Source organism: Pezoporus wallicus, unplaced genomic scaffold (genome assembly GCF_028554395.1).
Source record: "Pezoporus wallicus isolate ANWC-B61680 ecotype Strahan unplaced genomic scaffold, APGP_CSIRO_Pwel_v1 contig_6672, whole genome shotgun sequence".
Classification (NCBI taxonomy): domain Eukaryota; kingdom Metazoa; phylum Chordata; class Aves; order Psittaciformes; family Psittacidae; genus Pezoporus; species Pezoporus wallicus.
This window is the reverse complement of record NW_026641070.1, coordinates 274180-286632: the sequence shown is the minus strand read 5'-3', so window position 1 is coordinate 286632 and position 12453 is coordinate 274180. Positions and strand designations below refer to the sequence as shown.

General features: G+C 37.9%; 1 protein-coding gene across 1 annotated transcript in view; it reads right to left on the bottom strand.

The window, feature by feature from the left end:
- LOC130606014 (CUB and sushi domain-containing protein 1) overlaps positions 1-12453 on the bottom strand; it is a gene marked incomplete at its 5' end in the record, with an annotated part of 426016 nt that overhangs the window by 169372 nt on the left and 244191 nt on the right. The window contains 3 exons of the mRNA XM_057421927.1: positions 2810-3004; positions 7072-7259; positions 10898-11036. Of these exons, the coding sequence (XP_057277910.1) occupies positions 2810-3004; positions 7072-7259; positions 10898-11036 (522 nt within the window). The remainder of the gene's footprint in view (positions 1-2809; positions 3005-7071; positions 7260-10897; positions 11037-12453) is intronic.

Sequence of the window (12453 nt, the reverse complement as noted above, 5' to 3'; positions counted from 1 at the left end):
CATACCTATATTTAAACATAATTTCTTTTGTTTAGACTTTTCACTCACATCACTGCTCCTTTAAATGATTAAAGTCTCAATTTTACTCAAAACTGTGTCCTGTGACAAAAAGAATGTTTTACTCCCTCTTGATATTTGGCACAGCCCTCATTACAGTACTATGGTAAGCTAAGAGGATCCAAAAAGCTTGTGCATATTCAGTAACCTGTGGCTCCATTATAACCCACAATTTGAGACATTTGTCCTTCTCATAATTCACGACTATTTTATTAAAGAGATAAATATTTCTTTATCTAGATTTACTCCATACTAGAGACACAAGCGTAGCAGTAATCATGTACTGTGTCATATAAATGACTGAAGTCATAAGAGTGTGTGGTTTAAAATGGAACACATAGTAAACCACACAAAGTAAACAGACTTAAAGTACTTTCACAAGCATTTATTCCAACGTAAGATACACAATCTTTCTCCTTCTTTATACATTCAGTATTATTTAGAATAGATATCACAGCATCTCAATATTGTATTAATTGTCACCTTGGAATATGAATTATAATTACTGAGACAGAAAATTTAAATTACATCTCAGGGTTACGGCTAACTAATTCATGCTCCATCACTTGTTTCAGCAATTGTATTGTATAAATATAGAACAATCTTAGCAAATCAAAAGAAAGTTACATATATTAGTTATTGTCAATAAAGTACTAAATAATTTATGTTGAAAAATTATCGCCTGTAAAATTTTAGATTTTTAATTATCTATTAATGATCCTCAAAATGAACTCAGTGTCAGATACTGATGCCTATTTTGCTAAAATACAACTGTAATATATATCTGTCAGCCTATTCTAGACCTTTATTTCTGGGTGTAAAAAACAGAGGATTAAAAAGAACATTTCCCTTAATTCTTTATTTCATATTTTATGAAGTGTTATAATAAAATAGACCATTTTAATTACAAATTATTTAAGAGGATATACATTCTTTAAAAAAGTTAAGAAAATAAATGATTTTTAAATTTAGATTTGATTTTCTGTAAAGACACAAAAATAAGTGTCTCAGTTTACAAGGTGAACCACTGATTTTACTTTTTTTTCTATTAAAGTTAAATTATTGCCATGTCCCAGCAAAAGCTGCATTCTGCACTCGTTATAACTAAAACAATCATCCTGCTGTTCCATGTGCTCTAGATATTCATCATATGGGGGGAAAAACACTTGCTATTTTTATTTAAAAACCTTTAAAAACAAAGTTACTGAATCAACCCCCAAGAGAAAAATACCCATCCCAATTTCTCTTTTTTGTTGATTGTGGTCAACAAGCTGAACAAGATCAAACAACGTGCCTTTACAGCAAATGTGGCCATCGGCACCTTAGGATAAGCATTAGGACAATTATTTCCCAAAGCAGCCAGGAAGTGATCCTTCTCCTCTGCTCAGCACTGGTGAGACTATATCTGGAATACTGTGTTCAGTTCTGGGCTCCCCAGTACAAGAAATACATGGATTTAGTGGAGTTAGACCAGTGAAGGGTCGCAAAGGTAATTAGTAGACTTTCACATGCTGAGAGCTAGAACTGTTTAGCCCAAGAAATAGAAGGCTTGGGGGATCTTATCAGTGTATATAAATACTTGATGGGAGGAAATGAAGATGAGGGAGGAGCCAGGCTCTTAGTAGGGTCCACTCACAGAACAAGATAGCTATTACAAATTAAAACTCATGATGTTCCATCCTAAAACAAGAAAACACTTTTCTATTGTACAGATAGTCAACACAAGCAAACGTTGCCCCAAAAGGTTGTGGAGTCACCATCCCTGGAGACACTTGAAAACCAACTGGATACAATCCTGGGCAATCTAGTCTAGGTGACCCTGCTTGAGAAGGGTTGGAGTAGGTGTTCTCCAGAAGTCCCTTCCAATTTCAGAGATATGTACAGGGGTCCATCCAGGAGATAAGTTAATTACAGTGTAGGTTTGAGGACCATTCAGGAGGCAGTTAGAAACAGAACTTTAAATCAGTCTATACAACATAATTCAGGCAGGAGTGAAGGTCCAGAGAGAACAGCCTCTGTCCCATGTTTACTCCTGCACTGTGCCTAAAAGATTTTAAAGAGTGCTACATGGGCTGAACAAAAATCATGGTTGGAAATAGTCTAACAACTTGAGTCTACTCAACAACCCATATCCAGTCTCCAGCTCTTGCTCTGAGTACAACTGAAACACCATATGCACAGTTTAAGTTGCTACTTCTAAAATGCAATTCTGAATTACCACCACTAAGAAGGTAATACCTGAAAACATCTTGAGACTGTGGGAGTACAGATCAATCGCTTTTATTATAAATTAGTCATATACTGAAGCTCCATTTTGTTTAAAGGACTGCCCCTGCTTGCAATCAAAGAAACAATAAATTGGCAACTGGTAGTTCAAAAATAATAAATAGAAAAAAGTTGGTAGGTCAGTAATACTTCATAATTATTATTTGCTCTGTTTTATATGAATTCTTATAAAGATCAGAAAGCCTTCCACTAAAATTGATGTAAAGGGGAAATCATGGAAACTTATTGTCAAATTATAATTATTATTATGAACATAATAATATGTGTTGATTTCAAAATCTATTTTTAAATAGTTAAAACAATATGTTAACTGAACTCTTAATTTTTATTTTTTAGCTTCAGATGCTTTTTAATGCAAGCTATATGCATATGCTATATTCATAGAAATCGTATTAACATTCTCAGAGACTCAGAAACTCTGGATTCACTGGAGGGACAGGGAAAATGGTAAGAAAACGGTACATACCATTACAAGATGGCAACGCTCGGTTCCATGCTGGCTTTCCATCTGCACCAATTACACATGTTATAGTTGAAGGATCAATAATCTTATACCCAGAATCACACTGGTATGTAATGGTTGAACCAAGCTTAAAGTCTGTTCCAATTCTTGTCCCATTCATGATGTTTCCAGGATCAAAACAAGCTTCCCGTGGCTTTTCTGGTAAAATGAATTAAAGTAAATCTAAATATGCTTTCAATTAAAGTAAAAGAGCGCAAAATTGAACAATTATCAGTGTTCTTTTCTCAGCCAGTTTACATCTTTCAAGAGCTTATTAAAATATTTTTCTTGTTTCTAGATGCTTACTACAGGGTCATGGAAATTTGCATTAGATTAGTTATCTGGCCAAGGGAATTATACTGAAAGGATCTAACCAAGAGCATTTTCTTCCTACCTTTTGTTAGTAGAACTCTCCAAAAGCTGAATTACTCCAATGAAACTTAGTAGTGTAACAGAAGAACTAGGATTTCTAGAATTCACCACTTAACACTATTTATGTTTTTTAACCAAGTATCATGATCAGTACTCAATAACTTCTGGCTAGAAATTTGCCATGCTATGGAATAATTTAAACATTAAAAATTTACTGCCCCTTTATAGTTTACAGCATGCCTCCTTTCCTTGCTTTATGTTAATAAACTACATATTTTAATGAAATACTCAAGGAATATTATCAGAGAGCAAAACTAGATGTCCATAATCACAAATTTAAACATTGCCAAGGCGAACAGCTCTGCTGCAGACACTTTGTGCAGCAGAGCGGAGGATTGTGGTGAATGGGGAGGGTTTCCTGAGCCAGGCAAACCCAGGGGACCAGAGAGACCCACCAGGAGCTGTCAGCTTTCACAGACGAGGGTGGTTGACAGGGCAGGCATGGTGTAAGGGTAACAGTGGCCATCTGCCACCCCAAAAAAGGCAGTCCTACAGAGCATGAGCGACCAAGGGTGCTGGAATAGGGAAGGCACACCCAGCACGGCGTGTCAACCAGGACCTGGCATGGCAGTTTGCACAGCAGCTCACACAGGGGGCTGCTCTTTGAAGGAGGGGCATTCCACAAGCTAAGTAGGACTTCAAGTCAACATAACTCGGCAACCAGCTCTGCACAGGTCAAGGACATTCATGCTATCTGACCCTCAAGGTAGAATGGGGCACTCATCTGAGAGCAAAGGCTGCAGCTCTGCCTGGGGGGTCTGCACCATCTACCCCAATGGTGGTAGCACAACTACAGGCTGGGCAGAAAACGGATTGAGAGTAGCCCCCAGGAGGAGGACTTGGCGGTATTGGTTGGCGAGAAGCTCCATGCTAGCTGGCAGTGCGCAAACAGAGCCCAGAAAGCCAGTTGCATCCCGGGCTGCATCACAAGGAGTCTGACCAGCATGTCAAGGGAGTGGACTCTCCCCTGCTACTCTAGCCTTGTGAGACTTCAAATTAGACCAGCCTCCCAGTACCCAAAAGGGGTCTACAAGAAATCTGGAGAGGGACTTCTTACAAGGACAGGTATTGACAGGACAAGGCAGAATGGCTTTAAACAGAGAGGAGATTTAGATCAGATATAAAGAAAAAAATCTTTACTGTGAGGGTGGTGAGACACTGGAACAGGTTTCCAAGGGAATCTGTGGCTGCCCCATCCCTGGCAGTGTTCAAGGCCAGGTTCAACAGGTCTTTGAGCAACCTGGTCTAGTGGAAGGTGTCCCTGCCTATGGCAAGGTATTGGAACTAGATTATCCTTAATGTCTCTTCCAACCCTAACCATTCTATGATTCTGTACATTTTATATAAATATCAAATAATGTACTTATTGTACTGCCTTACTGTACTGCCCTTATTGTACTTAATGTACTATTGAAAATAACTTCTAAAAATACAGTGCTCTGCACATATACTTTATTATTTCTTTTAACTTTCAGTTGCATACAGGCACACGTATGAGATATATACATCAATGTGCTCGGCTTCCATGATCAAGAATAAGAAGCTGAGGCAGCACCTCTGCTGATGAAAAACAGCTTGATAAATCTTATCAGAGAGGAAAATCAAGCTAGAGACAGCATCTGTGACCAGAAAATGAACCAGCATTTGAAATGTTTACCTTTAATAAACAGTCAGTATAACCCATTTTCTGGTAAGTAATAGGTTCCCCCCAGAAAATGCAATTATTGTCCTGCAGTAGTTATTAAAAAAAAATGGATATGTAGATTCAACAACAAAATGGAAAGCAAAATGTATTGTTATGTATCAGCAAGGAAGCTGCAGCAGTCATGTATTATAATTAGGTAAGACAATCACATTATTCTACAACTCTTTTACAAATACTACTTTTGATGTGCATCTTCTATCTCTATTTTTTTTCTGGAAGATGAAAATGCACATAAATGACTTCTTCACCTCGGTCTTCACTGGCAAAGGCTCTGACCAAACCACCCAAGTCTTGGAAGGCAGATGCAGGGACTGTGAGAATGATGACCCGAGGCCCACTGTAGGAGAGGATCTGGTTCAAGACCATCTTAACCTGAATGTACACAAGTCCACGCGACCTGATGGAATCCATCCGCGGGTCCTGAAGGAGCTGGCGAATGAAATTGCTAAGCCACTGGCCATCATATTTGAAAAATCATCGCAGTCAGGTGAAGTTCCCGATGACTGGAAAAAGGGAAATATAACCCCCATTTTCAAGAAGGGGAAAATGGATGACCCGGGGAATTACAGACCAGTCAGTCTCACCCCTGTGCCTGGCAAAATCTTGGAGCACATTCTCCTGGAAGGCATGCTAAGGCACATGAGAAACAAGAAGGTGCTTGGTGCCAGCCAGCATGGCTTCACTAAGGGGAAATCCTGCCTGACCAATTTGGTGGCCTTCTATGATGGGGCTACAGAACTGATGGACAGAGGTAGAGCAGTTGATGTCATCTACCTGGACTTGTGCCAAGCGTTCAACACTGTCTCACACAACATCTTTGTCTCTAAATTGGAAAGACATCAATTTGACAGGTGGACTACTCAGTGGATAAAGAACTGGCTGGATGGCCACACGCAAAGAGTTGTGGTCAATGGCTCAATGTCCGGCTGGAGAGCAGTAACAAGTGCTGTCTCTCAGGGATCAGTGTTGGGACTGGTCTTGTTCAACATATTTGTCGCTGACATGGACAGTGGGATTGAGTGTGCCCTCAGCAAGTTTGCTGATGACACCAAGCTGTGTGGTTTGGTTGATATGCTGGAGGGAAGGAATGCCATCCAGAGGGACCTTGACACTCTTGTGAGGTGGGCTGATGCCAACCTTATGAAGTTTGACCACACCAAGTGCAAGGTCCTACACCTGGGTCAGAGCGATCCCAGCCATAGCTACAGGTTGGGCAAAGAAGAGATTCAGAGCAGCCCTGTGGAGAAGGACTTGGGGGTGTTGCTTCAGTGTGTGCTTGCAGCCCAGAAAGCCAACCGTATCCTGGGCTGCATCAAAAGGGGTGTGACCAGCAGGTCGAAGGAGGTGAACCTGCCCCTCTACTCTGCTCTCATGAGACCTCACCTGGAGTATTGTGTGCAGTTCTGGTGTCCTCAACATAAAAAGGACATGGAACTGTTGGAACAAGTTCAGAGGAGGGCCACGAGGATGATCAGGGGACTGGAGCACCTCCCATATGAAGGCAGGCTGAGAAAGTTGGGGCTGTTCATCCTGGAGAAGAGAAGGCTGCATGGAGACCTCATAGCAGCCTTCCAATATCTGAAGGGGGGCTATAGGGATGCTGGGGATGGGCTAATCATTAGGGACTGTAGTGGCAGAACAAGGGGCAATGGGTTAAAATTTAAACAAGGAAAGTTTAGATTGGCTGTAAGGAAGAAATTCTTTACTGTGAGGGCGGTGAGGCACTGGAATGGGTTGCCCAGGGAGGTTGTGAATGCTCCATCCCTGGCAGCATTCAAGGCCAGGCTGGACGAAGCCTTGGGTGATATGGTAAATGTGAGATGTCCCTGCCCACAGCAGGGGGGTTGGAACTGGATGATCTTAGGCTCCTTTCCAACTCTAGCTATTCTATGATTCTATGACATGGAAGAGAAAGTCTGTGTTCTTCCACACATTTACAGAAAACAACTTTTAATACCTGTACCAATGCAAAGAGGTATTTGGCAGTTCAGTATGAGTTCATCTTGAAGTAAACAGATTTGAGTCTCAATACATACTAAATAATAGTTCCTTCCCTTTATGTTTCCATTGATTATGGTGCAAACAGTACCTTTATAGTCAATGGCAAATCCTGACATTCCAACAGAAGCATCACTGCGAAAAGCCAGAAACAGGCTGCTACCACTGCTCTCTATTCTTTCAGGAGCCTGTGAGCCTTGAAAACTACCAATTAGAGGACTGTTGGAATCTTCCCCTTCATAAATATGTAGAAAATCGTAACTGGGTTCCATATTGAAACTGAAAATAAAGGAAAAAGAGAATTAAGTCTTCATTTCTTTTTCATGAGATAAACACTACTGTGATTGTGGCTGCCAATCTTCTGCCTAACACATTTTCTTCTCCAGAAATAAAAGCCCTTTAAAATATGATCCACAGTGAACATTTACTAACTTTCAATTGATTTGAAAACCTTCACTTTTCCAAAAGATCTACTATCCAGCCATCTTTCAGGCTCTGTCTACAGTCAATGAAAAAGAAGCATATAGTCCCAACGACCTTAACACCTTTCTCAAGATGAAATTAATCACCTGTAGCAGAAAGGCCACCTCTTACCCGTGATCACAGGAACGATCCAGACAAATAGATTAATTAAAAGTCTAGATTTTACTTGCCTTAGCTGGATGATATTAAGCCCACCCATCACAAATATAAATTTACCATTTTAGATGTAAGATGCTTTTTCATATGGAAAAACCACTATCCTGGTACTTGCTTCTGTTCATAACGAAATTATATCAGAGAACAATCCTAAATAAAGGTGTAACATTATTATTCTTCTTACTAAACCATCTATGCTATGCTGCATTTTATGACATATCTTTATAAGAAGCAATAATGAAGATCAATGTAATGCCTTTCAGAGGAATCTGAGATGAGTTCTGAGACAATATAAACACAAGCATTTTTATGAGAAACTTATACAGAGATAGATAGAAGGATACACTAGGACAACTAAAGGAAATACAAGTAAACCTACATAAAAACAAACAAACAAACAAAAAGCAGCCAAAGACTCAGTCAAGTGGCTGGATTTTTTTGTTTCTATTTGTCTTTGTAAATCAAAATAAATAAATATTTGGCTTTTTTGCAAGTGTGGTGTTCAGCTGTTTTCCTTTCTATTGTATCAGTTAGTATTGTTAAACACAAAATTTCCAAGTCATGTAATGTCAAATGAAAATAGTTTCTTATAATGAATAATATTTCATGACCTATTTTCAAGAGGTAAGAGATGCCAGAAAAATGTTTTGAAACTTTTGCTAAGACAGAGAATTCTCACTTGAGAGTTAGAAGAATTGAAAGAAATAGCAGTCTAAAAAACAAAACCAAAGAGAAGTAAATTGCACAGGGCACTAGTAGTCAATCTTCCTGTAGCCAACACAAATTTAACAAAATATATTGCACCTCTCTACTCTCAGCCCACAACTTTATCCTACGCAGGCACTGCTGCCTTCTCAAAGCCCTTTTCTTCCTTGAGAATAGTACGGGTATTACCTGTAGCATACTGCCTAAAAATGAGAACTGTTAAATAAAATGAACAGAAAATGGTTATGTTAAGAAAGTAGATTTTGTAGCTGTCAAAGAAACATTACACCTCTTGATCCTATTGGATCTTGGGAGTATGTGGGGAGGTTCCTGCTGATTAGAAGCTAGCCAATGCTACTGGCAGTTTATACAAAGGGTGTGAGGGAAGACCCAAGGAACTACAGACCTTTTTTTTGTTGCTTTTTTGTGTTTTTTTTTTGTTGTTTTGTTTTGCTTTGTTTTTTTTAAAGGCTGTTGTTGTACTGAACAACCTATAAACCAAAATGAATGGAGTTGGGAGCTTTTAAATCAAGTGATGGCACATATATGTGATCTTTACAATGCAATCTTGGCGAATCATGTTACATTGAAAACATTCCTGGAAAAATTATAGAGAAGATTATACTGGGTACAATTGAAAGCCACTTAAAGAATAATGCAATCATCAGGCACAGTCAACATGGGTTCACTAAGGGAAAATCTTGTTTAACTAACTTGATATCCTTCAATAAGGTCACCCACCTAGTGGATGAAGGGAAGGTGGTGAATGCAGTTTTCCTGGATTTTAGTAAGGTTTTTGATACCATCCCTCACTACATACTTCTGGATAAGTTCTCTCACTGTGAGATGAGCAGATTCACAATGCAGTGGGTGAAAAACTGGCTGAAGCACAAACCTCAAGGGGTTGTAGTGAATGGGGCCACATCTACCTGGTGATTGGTTACCAGCTGTGTTCCTTGGGGTTCAATTCTAGGGCCAGTTCTGTTCAATGTATTTACTCACACTCAGGATGCAGAAGTTGAAGGCACCATTACCAAGTTTCCTGATAATACCAAACTGGGAAGTGCGATTGACTATTGATGGAAAGATGCCCTGCAGCAGGACCTAGATAGGATGAAATTTAAGCCTAAATGGCAGATTCTGTGCCTGATACAGAATAATCCTGGGCAGAAGTAGAAACTGGGAGAGGAGAGGCTGGGGAGCAGCTCTACAGAAAGGGATATATGATGCTGGTCAAAAGCAGGCCCAAGACAAGTCAGCAGTGAGCCCTGGCAGCCAGGAAGACAAACTGCATCCTGAAGTGCATTAAACACAGCATCATTACAGCTTCTTGAGGAGGGAGAGTGGAGAGTGCAATTATCTATAACATGACTGGAAGTATAGCATAAGCTGCAAATTCTGTTACAGTGCTCATATTTGTATTCCTTAAAATAGAATTCACAAACAAACCTGAATTCTGAATAACTATAAATTTCTTTTTTTTCTAAATTTAAATGGATCTTTTGAGCTGATTATGCGGGCAGTCCACCGAAATATGCTGCTTACCATACCTATCATGTGATATCTTCAAGAGTGTAATGAATAGCAAACTATTCTCATCTCTTAACACTCTTCACATACCTGAAGAACAGAATTATCACATTCCTGTTTATATAATTCCAAGTACCTTAGTCTTCGATGCTTTAATTTTTTGTGTCTCTGTATTTTACTAGAAAACACATTTCGATCAGTCAACAAAAAAAACTGTGGAATTTTCAAACTTGTTTTGTTTTTTGCTGGTGTTTTTTTTTTGGTACAAATATTACACAAAAAAAAATCTGAACATGACATCATCTCTTCCTAAAAGAATCAGAATTGTATCAGCATCCCACTGAAGTCAACAGCAATGTTGCTATTAGCTGGAAAATCACACTTAGGACAGAGAATCTAAGAAAGAAAAAATATTGCATTTGAATCCATAGATACAGCAAGCAAGATGATTGTTTAGGCTTGATTCAAATAGAAATGATAAACTGAACACAAGGATACAGCTATATCCCTGAGCTTAAATATATGTAAAAACTGTTTGCAAGAAATGTAGTTTGATGATGGAACACACTGAGCAATTTAACTTTTTTAATTATTATTATGAAAACATTATCTAGATGTCTTCCATCTCTTAAATAGGCCATTTTTTTTTCACTTACCTATGCATTCCAAGCAAAATATTTTTACTCTGTATTTGTAAAAAACTTTAAGAACTGAGTTACAGAGTCTGCACTACAGTTCAAGTCTTTACTATAAGGTACAACAATGTAAATCAAGCATTTCTAAAACTGACAGTTTTTCAAAGATATTTCACAGGTCATAGAATTTTTTGCTGCTCAGGAAGGTATTTGATATCAAAACTGCCATATAACTACATAGTTTTCTTTTACGCTATTTTTAAGCAATGATATAGCACAAAACTCGTGTACATTCCAGGACTTAGCCAGAGCATATAATTAGAAGCTTTAAGAAGTGATAAATGATGCCATTTTTAGACATGACATTTAAATTTTTTTTAAACAGAGGCATTCATCTAGAAATGGTACCTTTTGAATATCAAGGCAATGACAAAGTCAGGGTTTACTTTTATTCTCCAGTCACATTCTTTCCCAGGAGGATAAGGCTGTGGATAGTTAGGGGATAAAATAACTCCTGCTGGGCCTGTCAGGTTTCCTCCACATGCAGCTGTCACAATGTAAAAAGAAAAAGGAATATGGTCACATGTTAAATTCACAAGCACATATTAGCTGTTAAACAGGAGTAAATTGACTTCTGCTTTTACTAATTTCCAGCTAACAAACATTTTTATATTTTCCTTACAAAAAGTCAGCTCTGTGCATATCCAAAAGAAGCCTAAGAAAAGCTCTTTCTAAAGAAATAAAAATATGTAGTTAAATAGGAAGTCACAGAATCATGGAATAGTTAGGGTTGGAAATGACTCTAAGATCCTGTATATTCTTACCATTACTTAATGCAGGGTTTTTCTGACTGTAGATGTAACACAAAACAGTTTGATTCACTCAGTAAAGGTATTACCCAAATAAAAAATCCAATACATTCATTTAGTTACAATAAATTAAACATCACTTTGAAACAGATAAGGAATCCAACTTCCAAAGACAATAATCACACAGAATTCTAACTAGAAAGTACAGTAGTAAACACAGGCTGCATTTATATTACAGAGTCACACAGACAGACAGGGATACATTTGTAGGAAAAACAGTTGTTACTAATGGCCATTTCTAGCTGAATGCTGGTGACTGAATGTTGTTTCAGTGTATCAGATGCACTCATAGAACATATTTTCCAGTTTAGTTTCACTCAAATGCTCCAAGAATATTCAAAATCATGAACTAAAGTGAGAACAAGAAAATTTGCTTGGAAACAATGCTCCTAACCGAAATGAAGACATTGATAAAGGCATTTCCTTCATGGCACTTCTGAAAAAAAACTAAACAGTATATTCTTCTCCATTATTTATTTATTTATTTGTTTTAAAAGTTAGTGTATGTATGTATTTGGAGGATTTTGTGTCTGCATTTTTTGAATTTTAGTAATTATTTTTGATCTCTCTTTTTCTTTCATTTTTATTTCTTTTCTGGTTTCACAAATACTGGTTCCAGCAATATTTCACATAAATACTGGTTCCAGTAATGTTTCATGTTTCTGAAGTAACATGTGTGGGTATATGTGCTGATGATTGAACCTGTGATAACCATGACGAAAACTATGAAGTACAAATAGAGCAGAAAACACTAAACAATCAGGAATGGAAGTCACACAACCTTTTAGAGTAGTGAGTAGTAAAGTTCTTAAATGTAAATACTTTTTAATGTATAAGTCTGCAAACTGAAATAAGGACTTTATAAAAAATCCTAAAAGACACATAATGGCTTTACAGAACTCTTATGGTTTCTAATATCGTCATGTGTACAGCACTTCTTTAATCTGCTTTCCCTTTCAAAGTCTCTTTAAGTATGTGGAAGAATAACAATATGAATATACTTTCTGCCTCAAAAACCTGTACTTTTCCTTTCTCTCCTTCTTTATTTCCTTCTTCCTTTTGTATTTAGTTTCCTGTTTGTGTTGTTTGGGGGCT